Source organism: Watersipora subatra, chromosome 6 (assembly GCF_963576615.1).
Source record: "Watersipora subatra chromosome 6, tzWatSuba1.1, whole genome shotgun sequence".
NCBI classification, from domain to species: domain Eukaryota; kingdom Metazoa; phylum Bryozoa; class Gymnolaemata; order Cheilostomatida; family Watersiporidae; genus Watersipora; species Watersipora subatra.
The window spans coordinates 53594083-53615189 of NC_088713.1; the positions used below are offsets into that span (position 1 = coordinate 53594083).

Below are 21107 nucleotides of genomic sequence, written 5' to 3' on the forward strand. Positions count from 1 at the left end.
CACGATAACACTTTCAGTCTTATCGTTTCATTAATGTTAAGTTTTTTTCGTGTATTAACTGTAGTAAGTGAATTATATTTAAATTGTACTCATGCAATTATATCAATTACTGTATACATGCACATGTATATTATTACCTACATTGAGCTAACAAAACGTCATTGTTAACCGAACACGGACTATGGTCGACACGGCCTTTCGTTCGTTTCTCCGTGTCCAGGCAAGTTTTACCCGCGGTTGGTAGTATATACGTAAAAGAGGCCCGAATTTTATGAAGGGCAATTGGTGTTTAGACACGATACGATAAAACGCAGGCATTTTACCTGCAAAAGTCTTATTTATTAAATTGGATTATCCAAAGAGTAATTAGATACGACCCGATATCTGTTTTAAGGACACAGAACCGAACTAAAATATAACAGGGCCGTTGTCCGGACTACATGATTAGACTCAAGGGCCAACATAATCAATAGCAACAAGTAGTAACGGACCGGGTATAACTTTAAAAGCAGTTGCCCGCAATCCATTACAATAATATTGTTTGGATATATATTATATGGAGTTGTTGCTACCGCAAAAAGCATGATTGAATAACCGTGCGCAGGCGCTTTAGTTCTATTTCCTGTCTTGAGTTTGGCAATAGTTAAGTCGAGACGAGACCGATACGAGACGAGAAAGGTCGATACTCGAGACGTCTCGAGTCTCGTTCCACCTCTAACACTGAGTGTCTGTGGCAGCCCTTGACATCCATTTTTAAAACAAGAAAAACTATATATACTTTTACTGTTTTAAATTGTATGCTATACAATCAATTTTGGAAGAGTCTCTTCCTAACCTGAGAGTATTATTGTCATAGAACAATCGCTTTATAGCTAAACTAGCTGCATTACCTGTCTACAGGAATAGATTCACGCGCAGCATAAGGTTTATTGAGAGTTGTCTTTCATACTGTAAAACAACTCCAAATATGCAGTTACATCTCCATCTCTCCCTCTTTCCCTTTTTTCCTTCTCCCTCTCTCTCCTCTCTCTCTCTCCCTCCCTCTCTCTCTCCCCCCTCTCTCCTCTTCGCTCTCCCTCTCTCTCTCCCTCTCTCTCTCCTTCTCTCCCTCTTTCCCCTCTCTCCATCTCTCCCCTCTCTCCCTCCCTCTTCCCCCTCTCTCTCCCTCTCTCCGTCTCTCCCCTCTCTTTCCCTCTCTCTCTCTCCCCTCTCTCTCTCTCCCCTCTCTCTCTCCCCCCTCCCTCTCTCTCTCCTCTCTGTCTCTTCCTCCCCTCTCTCCCTCTCTCTCTCCCTCTTTCTCTCCCTTTCTCCCTCTCCTTCTCTTTCCCCCCCTCTCCTCCTCGCTCTCCTTCTCTCCCTCTCCCCCTCTCTCTCCCCCCCTTCCCTCCTCGCTCTCCCTCTCTCTCTTTCTCTCCCTCTCTCTCTCCCTTAGTTCAATGCAACACATGCTGATAGACAACATTTTTGGTTTTTCTGTCGGGCGTATGAAGAAACAGGCGACGAGCAGGCTATGAGGCGTATGAGGCTGCAGGCGTATGAGCAGGCGACGTATAGCTGGTCATGGCTGATGCAGGGTGACAGTAAGTCGATAGCAGCTGCTCTCTTTTCACAATAGCATATCACAACGCTCGGAGTACTCGTGAAAGTTCTGTAATAGTAAGTTACAGTAGGCCTACTCGTAGCTGGAAAAAAATTAGTAACTCGGCTGCTGAAGGAAATGAACATGACCCACTATCACGAACAGCGGCAAATCCAACGTTATTAAGTAGTGGAGATAAGAGAATTTTAATATCTACTATATATGTAAATGTATGTAAATATAAGATAGTGGAGAATAACTGATACTTGCAATCTTACACGATAAATCTTACAGCAATCTTACAAATGTTTGTTGTAAAATGTGAAAATAATTACGAAAAACCAACTGGTTAGATTTAACAGGAAAGGTGTGTAAGCTAATATATCTAGCTGTACAACCCAGCGTTGCCCGGGTAATAAAAAAAACACTGAACAGAAAATTGATTTGTATTTAACATATAACAACATTTGCCATTTTACCTAAAACAACTGTGAAGGGTTTCAAATTTACTTTGTCAAACTACTTTTAAACTTCATATAATGACAAAAAAGGTTTCGTGCAGGTCAAATAATCTTTAAAAATAAAACGACTATAAAGGGTTTAGATTTAACAGTGAAATAATTAGCAAGTAATAGCTAAATCGAGTCTGTTTTGCTACGATTACAATATGAGATGATTCGGTAATGATACAATTAATACAAACTGAGAAAACAAAATAACATTCGTGAATATGTTGAATTAATAATAAAAATTCTTGCATAAGTGTGTATAAAAAAGTTACTGTTCCACCAACAGCTATCCACCAAAACTCTGAATACGACGATACTGCTACAACGATATGTTATGTAAAAGTAAATTATTGTAGTGTCTTTGTCTGATCGAAGGTGAGAGAATATAGATGTTACTCCTACTCGAGATAATACATTATTGTCCGCGTGAAAAGTAGTGACCTTAACAGCGATTTAGCAATTGAACCTTAAGAAAAGCCAGAAATAGAGGTTCACAAAAACGGCATCGTGTTTCATAGAATGAATAAAATTTAGTCGCCAAATTCTAATATCGAGAGAGTCTATTGTCGATATCGTTTTGCCGAAAACAAATTAGCCCTAATACGTCGAGGACAAAAAAGCATCGCGTGTCATGTAGCTAAAAGAAAGCCGTAGAGTTGTCATTATTACGTCATTTTGGGCTGAAAACGGCAAACGATGAATAGGTTATGAGGCGCGATAACCGGAGAATCCCGTTAACCCGCCCTAGGTACCTAGTAGCGGCTAATAGTCGAAAAAGTATGGTACTCTATAAGGCGGACACTCACACACACACACACACAACGATTGCCGTTTATATAGTAGATTAGGTATAAGCTTTTAACTCTGCACCACCATATGACTTGGTAATGTTTGAAAATCATATTATTTAACAAGTTGTCTTCTCATTCCTAGTCACAACAAGATGTTTTCACATATTCTATGTTTACACCTGAGTAATATGTCTTCACACGAGGTTATTAGGTGTTCTTGTCATGTTGGACATTACCTAGTCAGGGGTTTTTAGTGTGTCTGATCACAAATGAGATGTTTGACCTAGTTGTAACCAGTTCACTTCAATATTTGCCAATCATTGCTGTTCATATTAAACCTTTTTGTTTGAGCAATCAAGCCACTGTTATGTATGAATACCTTGCAGTAGTTCCAGCATCACTTGATATCTCTTTAATTATCAATCAGATAGTCTGCAGCCCACTTGTAGATTTTAACACAAATTCTTACAGCGCTTTCACTACAACAATGAATGATTGGATTCATTTAGGACAATTGTCCTTAAGGCATATGTAAAGATGCATTCATGAGTTTCTGTCAGGTATATGGTGGCGAATTTACATGGCAAACAAAAGTTCTAGATAAGATTGCCTCTTCAGCTCATCGCCAAGAATGGCACAACTCCCCTTCAGCCCAGAATCAGTACGGCTGTAAAGTACTTTGTCGGCCGCCTAGCCCATAAAGGTCACCTCGGGCCTGACTACTACTGCTGAACTTAAAATTGGTCTTATCACCCAGCTCAGCATTACACATCTCGATCATAGTGTTAAACAGGTGAACAGACAGCGGATCATTTCGCTTAATTCCCCTACATGCCCTGGTATCGCTGCTCATCTTAGCTAGGAGCTTCAGCCTGGTCAAGCAGCACTTGAGTAGCGTCTAAGGTGCTGTACCAGATGTTCAGGTACCTCTGAGCGATGGCAAACAATCTACAAAGAACTATGGGAGACGCTGCCAAATCTTTCAAAATCACCAAGAACCAGTCATCATGCATACTCTACTATATGATGATTGGCTCTCCGATGTGAGAGGACTAGTCATGGAGGTTGCAAACAGTAAACTTTCTCTCACGATGAGAACAAACACTGTTTGCTTGCCTGTTTGTTGGTTGCTAGGCGCTGAGTAATTGGATACTCGTCTAACATGCACTAGTATTTATATTAGACTAAGTTCACACAATAACAGGAGTGTTATTCACATTTAATTATCTGTAGGTGACATATTGCTCTGGCAGTCTGCGACTATAACTTTACCCTCACATGAAGTTCTTCCTAAAAACATTTCTAATTTTTTGAAATTATTCTAAAACGTGAGCACCCTTTCATGGCTCATTCCATTTACATACATAAAGTCCTACTTATAGAAACTCAGTCTATCTCAGAATGTACTCAGGTACAATTAAGCGCTTTTCTCTAAAAAGAACGTCATGCATACGAATAATCTAAGAGACTGAGAGAAGGCTAATAACTGTATATCACATAGGACATTGTCTATGACATCACATCCTGTCATGGCAGGATTATTTTAATAATTGGGTATGAGATGCTAATAACATTCTTGCTTATATTCTATGTTTTCACCTGATTCACCCCATGTCTTAACACGACATGTTCAGAAGGGATATATTTTACCTAGTTGTAATCAGTTCACTTCAATATTAGCCAACCATTGCAGTTCATGTTAAATCTTTTTGTTTGGGTTTTCAAGACACTTTTTATTTATTATTAACTTTCAGCGATGCTTGTGTTGTTTGAGTTTTCTTTAATTTGCAATCAGGTATCAAACAGCTTGTGTGTTGATTTTGAATGCATGTTTTTACAGCGCTTTTATGACAACAATGAATGAACGTGTTCACTGAGGAGAATTGTCCTTAACACATGGGAAGATACATTCATGAGCTGCTAATCTGATAAATGTGAGCAAATTTGCATGCAAAACGAAAGTGCTAGCTAAGATTACTGAGCCCCGCATTGTTTGGAGTATAGCAGTTTTTTTCCCGCATTTAATAATCTGTAGGTAACATATTGAGCTCTCACAGTCTGCTATTATAACGCTACCCCCATATCAGATTTTTTTAAATTTTAACACATTAAAATTTCTGCAAAAAATTAATTCAAGTTAGGTCACTCTGATTTTGTAATCTTAAAACCTCCTATCAAAAACTGTCAAAAAATAATATATACAGTTATTATAGTCTTTTTTTAAATTGATTTCTACGAGACTCGACTCACACTATTCAGCGTGAGAGGTGGACACTCTATGACTTGTACTACTATTCCACCTTCCAGTTTACTGCCAGGCTACCTAGTATTGTGACTTCTTAAAATATATATAGATAAATAAATAAGATCGACTGTTGCAGGACTCAACTCACGACAGTTCACAGGGTAGGTAAACACTCTATGACTCGTACTAACTGACCACCTTCTATATACTATCAGGTTAACCTTTATTGTGAATTCTTCAAATATATATAAATAAATAAGATCGACCGCTACTGTAACAGGACTCAAACTCACAATATTTAGCTTGATATATCGACACTCTATAACCAGTACTAATTGACCACCTTCTAGTTTACTGACAGGCAACAGGCTAGCCAGTATTTTGACACCTTAAAACTTCACAATACTTACCTATATCTGTGCATTGCATATTACTGTAGTTTTCTACCATATCATATATTGTGATTTCATCAAATGATATGTTCAATATAGAGTACAAACCGTATTCTATAAACATTAGCCTGATAGTTTGCAGGGGAATTTCATGTAAAAACATATGAGAGATTCGTCTACATATGTCTGCCTACACAAGTTTTAACGTCCTCTCTATAGACTACCCACCATCAATGCCTCCCTGTATTATGGCTGACTTTCGAATGTAAGAGAACCACTCTAAGAATGAATGTTACTCCCATGGCAACAACAAAGAATGTTTGCTCCTCTGTTTGTTTGTTGCTAGGCGCTGAGCAATTGGATACACATCCTACACACTGTAGTATTTATTTTGGACTAAGTTTACATAATAGCAGGGCTCATTCAATAAAGTGGTATGAGATGCTGAACCCACCTGCCTTTCCTTCTCACATAATAGTCAGTTCTATGAATAGCTTTCTGGGAGCCTGCTATCTTTTTGGTAATAAAATATTAGGCTGTTTGGGTTATGCTATTACCTTATATGATGATTTGAATATAACAGCTAAAGTACAATATACACAGTACAATTACAAGTATGCTTGTTCTTTCTCTAAAGTATATATAAAGGACTGTTATACGTTCATCTCACATATTCACGAGTGTAAACATTTCCAAGTAGTCCTACTCTTTGTAGGGTTTATAATTTAACTCTAGCGTACCATCTCAATACCAGTCCTCTGGTTATGAGTCATTCCTAAAATATGAATAAACAAATTTACCAATCAGTGACACAATTGAGACATCCTCTGCAGCATTACCACTGACACTATTGGCATCTCTTTAGGTCGAAGAAACACTACAAATATGTACACAGTAGGCACTCCTATTAGCCTGGTTGTTTACACGCGACTTTAATGTAAGCAACATGTGAAACATTTCTCTACACATTTCTGCCTACACAAGTTTTTTACATCCTCTCTAGACTACTCACCATCTAGGCCTGCCTGTATTATGGCTGGCTTTCGGATGTAAGAGAACCACTCTAAGAATGAATTTTACTCCCATGACAACAACAAAGAATGTTTGCTCCTCTGTTTGTTTGTTGCTAGGCGCTGAGCAATTGGATACACATCCTACACACTGTAGTATTTATTTTGGACTAAGTTTACATAATAGCAGGGCTCATTCAAAAAAGTGGTATGAGATGCTGAACCCACCTGCCTTTCCTTCTCACATAATAGTCAGTTCTATGAATAGCTTTCTGGGAGCCAGCTATCTTTTTGGTAAAAATATTAGGTTTTCTGGGTTATCCTATTACCTTATATGGTAATTTGAGTATAACAGCTGAAGTACTACATACACAGTGCAGTGACAGGTATGTTTGTTTTTTCTCTTGAGTATATATAAAGGGCTGATACCCTCATCTTACCTAATTGGTAGTGTAAACATTTGCTAACACTCTCTGTAGGGTTTATAATTCAATTGTAGTGTACCATCTCAATAACAACCCTCTGGTAATGAATCGCCCCTAAAAATATGAACGAACAAATTTACCAATCAGTGACACAAGTTAGACATTCTTTGTGACATTTCCGCTGACATTATTGGTATATTTTTAAGGGAAAGAAAAATTACAAATAAGTACACAGTAGGCGCTCCTACAGCCTGAATAATCTGTTCCAGGAACGCTTACGTTAAAGGGGTTATACGAACAGTAAAATACATAAAAATTGTGCAATCAATTCCAATATCTTTCTAAACTTACCCCTTTGGTCATACAAAAAGGAAGGGCTAGACTAAATTATTTAATTTTTTGGTTGTAACATAACCACAGTATTATTGGTTCACATCGACAACTTTTCTCTTGTGTTTTTGATCAACTTCACTGGTTTTATAGACCGTGATTGCAGTAATTTCATAATATGTCGATACAAGAGCGGACGACTTCTATGTTCATTTACAACGGTTTGTTCATTTTTTATAAACAGCAAAGTCGATTCTGCAAAGTCAAACTAATGATAATATTTTATATGTCTACAATAACCAACAAAAACATATTTACATTATAAAAATATTGGTACTATTCCTACCGGTCTAGTTAATATCGGCATACTAACTAGACCTGTTCATCGTCTATCTGTACCCAGGGATCAAAGTTAGGATAGGATGTCACTTTCAACAATACTCCAACTTGCGGCATTTTCATTGGTAAATCGACGTTGTTTATCCGCACCAATTTATGGCTTCTGAGTATTTATGAACAGTTGCGCAATTGCTCTGTTCTCTGTTTTAACGACACATTTGATAATTTATAACGACAAATTAGAATGTCACGAAATCCGTATATGCAGTACAATAATATGCTGTGACGATATACGCACATCGTTTTTCTTCACGCGGGTGCGATGGAATAAGATTTTCATTGAAAAGAAGTTTGAGAGCTCACCAAATATGAAATCTTTGGTATAGTACGAAGCAAAAACTTTACATAAAATATTTATCATACCTAGAATTCACGTCATTTGAGAATCTACTGTACCCCAGGTTTATAAAATGAGTGCAGCATAGTCCATACTGGAAAACTGGACTTCTCTGAACTGGCAGATACTATTGTCAAAGAACCATCTGACATAGCCATATAAAAGCATGTAGACCTACAGCGCCGTGTGACCTGGTAACGCTAAGCTAGCACCCTACTATATCAACAATTTGTCTTCCCATACTGTTGTAATATTGCGACTTTTTCTTATGCACATAAAAGCTGGCAGTGTATGTTTTACAAAATCACTGGTGGTAAAATGTTTACACTCTGTAGGGTTTTCAAACACAATCTTCTAGCAATACAGTAATTGTAGAAAACAAGGATGAACAGAACTGCTATAGACTACATATATTTGCTTCAACCTTGATATAAATAACTAAGATTAATAAATAATAGGCTTTGAGGCTATGGTACAATAGAGAACTTTGGCTAATCAGTCACACAATTGAGACAGCCTTTGACATTGCTGGCCTGTGGCAGTCTTCGAAACTGTTGAATCTCCACTGACATTGGTGATTTTAAAACAAAGAAAAACTATATATATTCTTAATTTTTTAAATTATATGCTGCACATTCTATTTTTGAAGACTGGTCTCTCCTAACCTGAGAGTATCATTGCCATAGAGTTATTTCACAACTATATATATAATAGCTTGTATAACTCTACAGCACCTTGTGACATGATAATGTTTGACAAGCACATTATTTAAATAAACAGGTTGTCTTCTCATTCCTAATTACAATATGATGTTTTAACATATTCGATGTTTACATCTGAGTCACCTGCATGTCTTAACACAAAGTTATTAGGTGTAATTGTTATGTTCCACAATAGCCAGAGCCATATAGCTTCACAGAGTCCAGCAAACATAAACTAGAAACAAAGACGCTTGTTTCCAAACAAACCCGATCGGCATACTGATCAGTAATGAAATAATCTTGACTCGCTCTCAATATCTAACCTTTTTTGCATTTACTTTACATTTTTACAAAAAATATTGGTAGGTTGTTGCAGGAAAATTTGTTTTATTTCAAATGCTGTATAATACAATAATCAATTATAAAGCGATTACTAATGGGAATTTTTTGTTGTTGATGTTGCGGCCTCTCAATTATAACTTATAAAGAAATAGTGGGCGTGGCCTGTTTGCTTGGAAATGAGTTAGCTCCCATATACGTTTCTGCTGGTCCACCCCGACACACACTAACGATACACAGCCTCCCAAAAGCCCCGCCCACATTAAGTCCATTGCCTATCCTTGTTGCGGGGCTGTATATCATTGCCAACACCAAAAAACTAGTTTCTTACTACCGTAAGTACAATAAACAAGCTGCTTCTTTGAAAATAATATACATAGGGATAAAGTTTTAAGGATGAGAAGTCTGCTGCAAACTGGATTTGAACTCGCATTCTCCAGTTATGTGGACATCCATATACTGTATACAATTCACTACAATATTCTTCAAATCATGTTTTGCATTATCCTCAACAATATAATTTTATCATATAATTTTTACAAGCAACAAAATTTTCATCTCGGCATAAAGCTGTTATTAAAAATATTCATCAAGTCGTGGCCACTCACATAGTTTTAGCTGATACAATAAGACAAATTCATCTACTGCAACAAATACATATATTTATTGCATTTGTTTACTGATTACAGGATGTTCATGTCGTCCGACCAGCCAAAGAAGCTTTGTTGGTGTGGAAATTGCCATGAAGGGGAAAGAGAGACTTGAATGTGTGCTGCATAAACCATAATGTTTTGCGTACAGCAGTATATGAGCCATGATTCTATTTTTGTTGTAGCATTGGCCAATCAGAGGGAGGAGTCCCAGCAGCAGGTTGTAGCCCTGCAAAAGCAAACAATCAGATGACAGCAGGTAAAGTTTTTACACACAGTTCAACTAGTATTTAAATTTTAATATCTACATATTTACTGTTCATCAGTAACAACACGTATTCATTTACCTTCATGTGTACTTTGTCTTGCTAGTTATTAACTTATAAAGAATGGGTATGATGAGTATTGTTTCATCACTGCTATTGGCTGGTCATCAGTTAATTCTATTGGTTAATGTTCAAAGGGAGCAAACCACTCAAAATTGGTTGCTATGAACAGGTGAATCCATGGCTAAGATGTATTGCTATGCTCAGCAGATTAGACTACAGTTAGTACATCTTCAAACCATCTCTTGTAAACATTCCCTTAGTCTGAAGGTTGGTTTACACAAGGTGATTGTGAGATTGTACAATTCTCATAAAAAGAGAAACATTATATTATGTATTAGTATGTATAGATAGAGAGTAATTATACTATTGCCTATAATAAACACTGGGCCCATAATGAGCCCCTGGGCTGATATCTTCCCCTTTGTTTAGTTGAAATCACTTGTAGTTTCTTTTAGGATTCATAATTAAATACAATTTCCTATTTATACTTGATACATTTTATCCTCTCTACTCATCTAGCAGTGGTTTTTATGAACACATTTGTCCGTCATTTAAAGATGTGGTTGCGTCAAAAAATTCGATTTAATGAAATTAAGACCCAAAAAAGGCTAAAACATCAGCTACTATTAATTTGATGCCAGTTTGGTCTTGGTAGACCAACGCTGTCCAGAGATATATGCGTTTTAATGAGGCCCTCTTTAAAAAAAAATCACGTTCCAGCAGGTGCTTCTTATGTGACGTCACAAGCAATACATCTGAAAAGAAACAACCAGCGATGAATAAGAGGTCGCTTCCTTAGCCAATCATCAAAGCGATTTTTTTATATAGGTCGTAATAAATGTTATCACTCGTAAAACGCGTTGTCTGTGATTTCAAATTTAGGAATTTTACTCTATTGTTAAATCGCATTAACATCGGTATTTACTAAATTAATTAATATCGTTATTTTAATTAATGACTCAATCGACTTTTTTTGGCGAACAATATAATTGTAAAAATTGCTGTAAACTTACTGCGAAGGTGACTCCGAGTTTTCTTGGCATCAGGTAGTTACAGTTCTACAGAGGAAGATCGGAGAATGGAGGTAAATTTATTTTTAAATTTGAGTCTCCTGTTGAGTTTACATTCAGATTATATTTCCCTAATTGAGGCTAAAATGTAATTTCCTGCGCGTGTGAGAATCGTATGTGCAGGAGTTCTTGGCGGCTTTTATTTAATATTTTATCATCTAGCAACACAATGGCTTAGATTGATGAATATACTAAAGGTGATATTTTAGTACTCATTAATACGTGTACTAATTAATAAAGTTATAACTTTTTGCTATCACTAATCGCCGGTTTATGTTTTTTATCGGTTCACCTAGCTATATTTGCTTCAAATTTTCTGTGGCAGTTTTATCTAGTAAATTATTTTTATGATTTGACTTTAAATTTTCACTTTTTACCTGTAGAAAGGGAATTAAATCGATTGATCAATGCAAATCTTTAACTTCCAGAACCAAAGCTCCGAATCGTTGGCTTGTCGTACTTGTGCGTTTGTTAAACATTTATTTGTTTTTAAAACTACACTCACAATATATCAAACTCCCAATTTGAAAGCTTTCAGTAGATACGCTTTAGAATACTTCTTTAGAATACGCTTCAAATACTAGTTGAACTGTGAGTAAAAACTTTACCTGCTGCCATCTGATTATTGGCATCCGGAATGTCTACAATCTGCTGCTGAGACTCCTCCCTCTGATTGGCCAATGCTACAACAACAATATAATCAGGGCTCATGTACTGGTACTACATACAAAGAAGGTGTAAATATGTCATCCATGTTTTATGACTAAAATATCCCCTGTCATACAGCCCACTACAAAAGTAATATTGAAAAAAGAAAGGATAATGATAGTTGAGAAATGAAATTTGAGCAGTCAAATGGCACAGCAGTGCAACAGGCAAACTGCAATGATAGCTGTAACTTATTGGGTGTTATTATGTACAACAAACAGCAATAATGAAAGGAAATGAATATATGTTTATATCTTCCCCTGCAATAGGAGAAATGCAATATTAGATGTAAAATGCACTGATATGATTTGAATAACTAATATTATTAATATAGTAATACAGTAACAATAGAAAACCAATGCACAGTTTTCTTTACATTTCAAAACGTCATAACAACCAATATCAAAAAGTTGGGATATTTATCGAGCTTTTTAGAAAAACTATTTATCAAAATTATTTAAAAATAATAATAAAAGTAACATTTTTCCAAACATCAGTCCCTATATACTTCGATCTTGTAAATTCGAATAACTATTCTTATAAGTAAATCTTATAAAATTAAATAATTATTCTTATAGTTAAAGATCCTAATAATCTTATAAGAAGCGTTAGAGAAATATCATCGTCATTCCCTTTACTTTCACTGCTTTGGACATCAGTTGGAATACTAAAGTACTCATTATAAGGGTCCAAAATGTCAGTTACTTTGAAATCAGCAAAAGAAAAACGATTACGAGTACTTCTACGTTTGTTACAGAAACCTTCGGCGATTGGATAATGCCATAGACTGGTGAAATATGCACGTTTTTCTCGTGAAATGAGTACAACTTAAATTACTTTCAAGATTTGTCTTTTTATCTTAGCCTCAACAGAATGTTTTAACATATTCTATGTTTACATCTGAGTCACCTCCATGTCTTGATACGAGGTTATTAAGTATCCTTGTTATGTTGGACCAAACCTGGTTATCAATATGTCTAGTCAGAATGGAGATATTTGACTTAGTTGTAACCAGTTCACTTCAATATTAGCCAATCATTGCTGTGCATGTTAGATTCATCGGTTTGTGCTTTCAAGTGATTGTTATTTATAAATAACAATACAGTGAAACACAGATAACTCAAACTTCAAGAGACCGAGCAAAAGTGTTTGAGTTATTAGAACGTTCAAGTTATCAAGAGTCATAAGTGCACATATTTATCAGTAGATACATGTACATATACAAACTATATATCAATCAAAAGCATAGATTGCTTGCTGCAAGTTGAAGGGTCTCTCGTGTGAAGTTTTAAATATTTTTTATTCAGAAAGTATAGATATTTTTTATTACTTGAGATTTGTTTGTTGCTTTAAGTGATGTGACTGCCAGGACGTTCTCAGATTAAAATTGGCAAAACTTGATCGCGGTTAAAACGCTCAGGAAAAATACATACGTATTTTGCTACCGAGCGTTTTAACCAAGATCAATTTTGCAGTAAGTCAGTTATTACAAAGCTGCTTTACTATTAAAAACCCATTATCAATTTTGCCGATATTACTTTAAAGTTATCCAAATTTTATCTCGCTTTTCTTGCATTCGGAGGGCTTATTGCTAAGCGGAAGTTTGGTGAAATTTGACTTTTTCAAATTTTTAGAAGAGTCGTTAATGAAAATATTTGCTGATGTTGGTAATAACAAGGCCTAAGAACTATTAAAAGCCGATGTTTATCTCTATAGCTTGCAATAAAGTGATATTCTAAAGCTATAGTAAGAACCGTCTCGGTAGCCGTTTGGCAAAAAACTGTTCGAGTTAACGGAGTTTCGGTTGAGTTTTCTAAAGCCATTTATCATTGTGTGGGAACGGACCAAGCAAATCCATTTGAGTTAACCATGTGTTCACTGTATTTCAATCAGACCGCCTGCAGGTATATTTCTATCCCACAATTCCACACTACTTTTTTAACAACAATGCATGAATTTTTTCTTTGAGGGGAGTTATCCTTCTTGCATGTTACTGTGCAATCATGATTTGCTATTGTGGTTTATTATGGAGTGTTGGCACTGAAAACAAAAGTTCTAATTAAGATTGCCAACTAAGCCAGATATCACTTGGAGTTGGTCTGTTTCTCACAATAAATAAGCTGTAGGTAACACATTGAGTTCTGGTGGTCTGCTAGTATAACTCTTCTTTATTGGGAGAATTTTTATATTTTGGATCCTTTGGCTGAACACAGCTCTTATTATAGTAAATATTTATAAGCTAAGTCAGAAGAGCTAATTGCTTAAATTTATCTAACTTTCATCTTGTAATCTTGAAGCTGTCAAAGAAAATAACATATATACAGTAATTAGTATGTTTCATGAAAGATCAACTTTTACAGGACTCAAACTCACAACATTTCGCTAGGCAGATCGACACTCTATGGCTCGTACTAATCGACTACCTACCATACCTTCCGGTATGAAATCAGCTGGTGTGATAACGGGTATGAAATCAGCTGGAATGATAACCCATATGACATCAGCTGGTATGATAACCAGTATGAAATCAGCTAGTGTGAACGCAATTTTATGCATCCTTATTCCATCGGTCTCTTCGCCGCACTGCAACTATAATAGAGGTCATAATCACACTTCACTCCAATCTGAGTGTATTACCCTTAATCAAGATTTGTCAATTTCAATCTGGCATCATTGTGGCTGTCAGATTACCTCAAACATGAATAACAATCATAATTAATAGAACAATACTGATTTTCCTGATAAAATCTGATACAATTCTGTGTAAGTTTATCTTAAATATGAAATACAAACCACATTCCATAAACTTTTAGCCTGCAGGTTAGGAAATTAAATGTTAAAAAAGCTTGTAAATATTCAGAATTGCACATCCATTCAGGCTAAACAATTTAAATTAAAATTTACATTCAAATTAAAATAACCCTAACAAGTTTTAAATATTCTGTGGCTCATTTTATTTACATACATATAGTCTTACTTATAGAGACTCAGTCTTTCACATGAAATAAAGAGGTTTACCTGAGCTCTAGTCTCATGAAAAGAACTTCATACATGGGAATAATCTTAGAGACTGAGAGGAGGTCAAGTCTTAAGATTAAGATAAGTCATAAATATTATTCTCATAAAGAAACATCAAGAGTGAAAATAGCCTTAGTGTCTGAGAATAGTCTAGTAACTGTTATCAAATATGGCAGCATTTATGACATCACATAATGTCATGTCTGCCTACACAAGTTTTTGTATCCTCTCTAGACTACCTGCCATCATACTCTACTATATGATGACTTGCTCTTGAATGTGACAGGACTAGTCATGGAGGTTACAAAGAGTCAACTTTCTTTCATGATGAGAACAAACAATGTTTGCTCCGTGTGTGCTTATCAGTTGCTAGGCACCAAGTAAATGGATACTCACCCCACACAGTGTGGTATTTATACTAGACTAAGTTCACACAATAGCAGGATTACTTTAATAAATTGGTGTGAGATGTTAATCACATTTCTTTGTCCTTCTCACATAATGGATAGAGTCAGACCTATGAATAGCTTACTGCGAGCCTTCTATAGTTTGCTACTAAAATAACATGGGACTGTCTGGATTATAATAATACCTTGTATGGTGTTTTGGGTGCAACAGCTGAAAGAACAATATGCAGAGTGCAGTTATGTTTGTTCTTTCTCTTATGTATATATAAAGACCTGGTTTGCATATTTCTCATATAACTACTGCTAGACATTTGCTAGCACTCTCTGTAGGGTTCATAATTTAACCATAATCTACTCTTTCCATACCTGTTCATACTCATTTCCTCTGATAATAATTTATAGCGCTATTAAAAGATCTGAATGTACAGCGTGGCTATAAACCATTAACTTCTAGGATGATACTTTGGTGTATAAAAAAAGAAATGCTTTAAAAATAGGTATAGGTTCAGAAGCTAAGATGCAACAAAGAAATTTTGTCAATCGGTGACACAATTAACACTGCTTTGGTGAATTTCTCATTGACATTAATGTCATCTTTTCAAATGGAGATAATTTTTGAAGACTTGTCTCCTCGCAACCTGAGAGTGTAATTGTCAGATAATCTTATCTGATAGCTTTATAAAGCTTGTGCCCCTACATCAGCATGTGACCTGGTAATGTTAATTTAGCGCATTATTTAAAATGTCTTCTCATTCCTAGATGATTCTGACCTGAGCCACCTGCATGTCTTAACACAAAGTTATTAGGTGTTCTTGTTATGTTGGACAATACCTAGTGATAGGTTACTAATATGTCTGGTCACAAGTGAGAATGTTGACCTAGTTGTAACCAGTTCACTTCAGTATTAGCCAATCATTGCTGTTCATGTAGAACCTTTTTGTTAAAGGTTGACTTGCAACAAAATTCACATTACAGTTATTTAATATCAAAAGATTCACTATGTCTTACTCTGCTGTGTTGTAGGTGCAAAATATGTGGAAATGTGATTACAAGCTCTTAAAAGCTCAAAAACGACCAGTTAATCGCTGCCATCACAAAACTGCCGTAGATTGAAATCAGTTTATATCTCTGACGTGGTCATTACATTTGGTTATTGTAATAAATAGCTTAATATAAAATGTCTCGTAGCACTAGTTTATGGCAAACACTTTGGGTTTTACCGAAGAGCCCGTATCAAATATAGATGATCGCTACTTTACAGATTTGTTTCCGTTTGGTCCAATCGTCTAGTCATAATCTGATCATGTGACCCATACTTCTTGCCAAACAGTACGAATAAGTTCTGCAGCATTTTTTGACTATCACACGTTACCAACAGGCTTGTCATATTTATCAGAGGATGATATGCACTTCTTCGAGTTAAAAAATTAAATGAATTTTCACTGTAGGTTTTGAGATATCAGTGTTGAAAGTGACAGCATCACAATGATGATGAAATAGACACGTAAGAACAATAGACACGATTCTATTGAATGCATGAAGTATATTTGTGAAAATATTTGGATGAATGAGGTTGAGTGAAAGTGTAAACAGAAGCCATTTTGTACCACTATGTCCCATTTGAGCCATTTTGAAAAGACATTCTAATATAAAGTCTTGTGATCGCCGTGATTAACTGTTCGTTTTTGAGCTTTTAATCACATTTCATTGCTAAGGAACTGTTCAAAATTAATATTAAAAAGGTGGCCAGCTGCAGCAGTGAGACCAGCTCTAAAACATTGAAGGGTCCACATTGAGTAGGGAATAGCATATGTTAATCCAGTCTACAAGATTTGGAATTTTGCCAAGCTATGTAGGTGGCATTATATAGCGTTAGTGCAGTTCAATGATGGACAGATGTGTTCATAAGAATCACTGCTAGATGAGTAGAGATGAGAAAATGTATCAAGTATGAATATGAAATTGTATTTAATTATAAATCTTGAACAAGAACTGCAAGTGATTTCAATTAAACAAAGAGGAAGGTATCAACCCAGAGGCTCATGAAGCTGGTCTCCTGTCTCATCTGTATTAGTGGGAGTACGCAGATAAATATCTAGTCTGTTAAGTCTCTCCATCATGACAGCCATATCTACATAAACATATATTTATCGGTGTCTATTATAAGCAGTAAAACATAATATAATGTTTCTCTTTTGATGAGAATTGTACAATCTCACAATCACCTTGTGTAAACTAACCTTCAAACTAAGGGTAGGTTTACAAAAGATGGTTTGGAGCTGTAACCACTGCAGTCTAATCTGCTCAGTTACTGTACAGCAATGCAATTTAGCCTGTGATTCACATAATCACAACAGCTAACTATGAGCGATGTGCTCCCTTTGCACGTTAACCAATAGAATTAATTGCTGACCAGCCAATAGCAGTGATAAAACAAAACTCATATCAATTCCTTATAAGTTAACAACTAGCAAGACAAAGTACACATGAAGGTAAATCAATATGTGTTGTTACTGATGAACAGTAAATATGTAGATATTAAAATTCAAATACTAGTTGAACTGTGTGTAAAAACTTTACCTGCTGTCATCTGATTGTTTACTGATTGAAGATCTACAATCTGCTGCTGAGACTCCTCCCTCTGATTGGTCAATTCTAAAACATTATAAACATGGCTCATGTACTGTTACTACTATGAGACTCTACTGTTACACAACTAATACTTACAGGTAATGCTTGTGGTTGTACAGCAAAGTTCCTCGGGTATTAACTATCATTTCTCTACAGCAACAGACTAAAGATATAATTTACCTGTTGTATTGCGATTATCTGCTTCCTGAAGATCTAAAATCTGCTGCTTAGACTCCACTAACTCCTCTTTTAGTTTGGTCAACTCCTCTCTCTGATTGGCCAACTCTAAAACAATAATAGAATCAGGGCTCATGTACTGGTACTGTCACATCTTACAATACGAAGCACTAAGCAAATGTAATATTACAATTAAACAGCTTTATTACCAACTGAACCAGAGTTAACCCTAGCCAACTCAACACTGAACAAGGTCAGCTGACCAGCTGGTAAGTAAGATAAAAGACAGGGGGATGACTCATCCTAAGCTATTTATAGAGCACTAGCTGCACATGTCTGGGCAGGAACTAAACTGAACTCTAGTGATAGTGCATACATATCAGGTACTACATACAAAGGAGGTGTATAGATGTCATCCATATTTTATGACAAGAAGAAAGTCCAGTTTAACTGAAATTAAAAAAGTCACCTGCCGTCTTGCGATTATCCTCTTCCTGCAAGGCTCCAATCTGCTGCTTAGACTCTGCTAACTCTGCTCCCTGATTGGTCAATGCTTAAACAATCATATGATAATAATAATATAACAACCATGGCTCATATATTGAGGATATGTAGAAACATCAATAATCTGTTAACAACTATAGAATCATGGCAAATGTACTGTTATTACATCAGAAGGAGATATAAAGAAACAAAAGAGTATAAACTCAGAACTACTGCAAAGAGTTTATGGTGAGGAGTAAATTAGTTTTGGTATAAATTTATGAATTTAAATTTGTTTAACACAATTTTAAAAACTAAAAAAAAATTAAAGTTTTGTAGAAAGAATATTTTCATGGGCTCAGATACTGTTGTTCCAGTAACCGCTTAAGAACTGTAAATCCTACCTTTTGATTTTTGATTGTCAGCTTCCTGGAGAGTAGCAAATTTTTGGTAAGTGGCTGCATGGGCTACAACAAAGTGAAGATAAAGACTTCATTATAATAAAATGAACAACAGACAAACCATCTTATGAATAGGAAGCCTTCCCCCTATTTATTATAGCCTCAGGTACATGTGGAAGGAAGCAACTGGTGCTGCGGGTGTAATGTCAATACTATTAGTTACAACTATTTGAACAAATGTTAAAATATAGCCTGAGAAACTAGTGCTAAGAGTTTATGTTAGAAGTTATTGCAATGAGAATTAACTAGTATGGCTGATAGGAACAAATATTATATAAGTTCTTACTGCATTCTTACCTAATTCCTAATGCGCAAAACATTCCTATTGCATGTTGTACTTATCTTCTCTAAGGTTATAATCAAGTGTACCGGCTCAATGAGTAATAGACTGAGAACCTGCATTTAAAATGTTAAAAAAATTTGAGGAAAACTACACCATAGTTTATGCTTCCTCAAACATTGTGATTCTATCTTTAGCAAGAGCAAGAGCTGCTCTATAGGAAAAATCTTTACTATAATAAGAGCCGTGTCTGTCAGAATTACTACTACTATAATTCTAGTAAATAGCTCATGTTTCTATTCAAAACTGTAGTGAGTAATAAGAATATCCATGAATCAGGAGGGTTCAGCTAAGTGCTGACTAATAGCTGCCACAAGGTGTTGAGCCGCTAACCTCACTTTAATCCTATCAGTTTTGAATAAGGAATTAAATTACTCAGACTATAATTATCCAAGAGAGAGCAGGGGTAATAAGTGATTAGCAAGGGCTGAGTGTTGGCTGAAGAGAAAATACTGAACTGACAGCATTTAATAAAGAGACAGAGCTGAACTGCTTTTACAACCCACTGCAGTCTCTATACAAAGAAAATGTAGATGGAATTCCCCAGGGTATGTTTACAAAGATACCCTGGGAGACGAGCAGAGAGTTATGCAATAGAGTAGTACAAGTGAGTAGCTGGTATCATACAGTATAATAATCCTACCTGCTAATACTGGCTGCTTCCAGCTCTTAAGCAACTCTACTGTCTCTTTCATTTCCCGATACTCTGCTAGCTCCAGAGGAGTTCTACTGTCATCATTCTTTATACTGAGGAGAGCAGAGACTTTATCAGGAGGAACGGAGGTCAGCATAGACTGTAGAGCTGCTGTCTTTCCCATGCAGGCTGCCTTGTGCAGTGCTGTGTCTCGGCTGACAATCTGTATGTTGAGCAGGGAGACTCGTTGCTCTACTGACAGGCTGATCAGTAGAGACTCTACTATGTCTGTTAATCCTCTCACTGCAGCCAGTGTTAGAGCTGTGTAACCCACTCCAACCTTCTCAGCTATCAACTCATACTTCTTACCAGAGGATACAATATGAAGTATGAGCTTTACTAACTTTCTATCTCCCTTCCATACAGCCCAGTGCAGAGCTGTATCTCCACACTCATCCTTCTCAAACAGCAGCTCATCTGCTACTTCTCTCAATGGAGTGAGTAACAGACGAGCTACTTCAGAGTGGTCACGGGAGATAGCCAATAGCAAAGCTGTATACGGCTTACTTCCTCTGATAGTTGTTATAAGCAGAAGCAGCTGATCAGGAGGGGTGGTTGTTAGAGCAGCCCTAAGAGAGGTAATGTCAGGAGCTCCACTAGCTCTAATATATTCCTCAATCCATTGCTCCATTGTCTGCTGTAAAATACTCCACATAGTAAAATATGATAGAGAAAAATAAAAACAAATTGTGACTCAACTGCTGACTCTGGGTGAGTTGATGACTTATAAAGCTGCCAACCATAACATAGTTGCTGCAGGTGAACCCTGGATATTCACAGAGTATAAAAAGGAAACTAGGAATGCGATATGCATCTAAATCTGATCTAATGGGAAACCTAAAATTCATACATTCTCCTACTTTAAACAATACATTTCCTATAAAACTGGTGACTAAATACATTCAGAGTCCTGCAGCTAATTCTGACCAGAATAAAGGCAAGATAAGCAGCTAAAAACTCCAGTTTCGGAGCTCCTCACTCTATCCATAAGAGACATATGACATATTTACAGTAGGAAATGTTTGCAGGTACAAAAATGACTGAGGAATGAAACCAGAGCCTCCTGACCTTAACTTAACCTC

The 21107-nt window shown here is 36.1% G+C and overlaps 1 protein-coding gene across 1 annotated transcript in view; it reads right to left on the minus strand.

Annotated features, from left to right (window-relative positions):
- LOC137398362 (CARD- and ANK-domain containing inflammasome adapter protein-like) overlaps positions 1 to 20656 on the minus strand; it is a 33684-nt gene extending 13028 nt beyond the window's left edge. The window contains exons 1-6 of the mRNA XM_068084470.1: positions 19975 to 20656; positions 18935 to 18997; positions 18517 to 18600; positions 18051 to 18155; positions 17820 to 17894; positions 11715 to 11789 (exon numbers count right to left, since the gene is read on the minus strand). Coding sequence (XP_067940571.1) covers positions 11715 to 11789; positions 17820 to 17894; positions 18051 to 18155; positions 18517 to 18600; positions 18935 to 18997; positions 19975 to 20656 — 1084 coding nt within the window. The remainder of the gene's footprint in view (positions 1 to 11714; positions 11790 to 17819; positions 17895 to 18050; positions 18156 to 18516; positions 18601 to 18934; positions 18998 to 19974) is intronic.
- Positions 20657 to 21107: the final 451 nt, after the last annotated feature.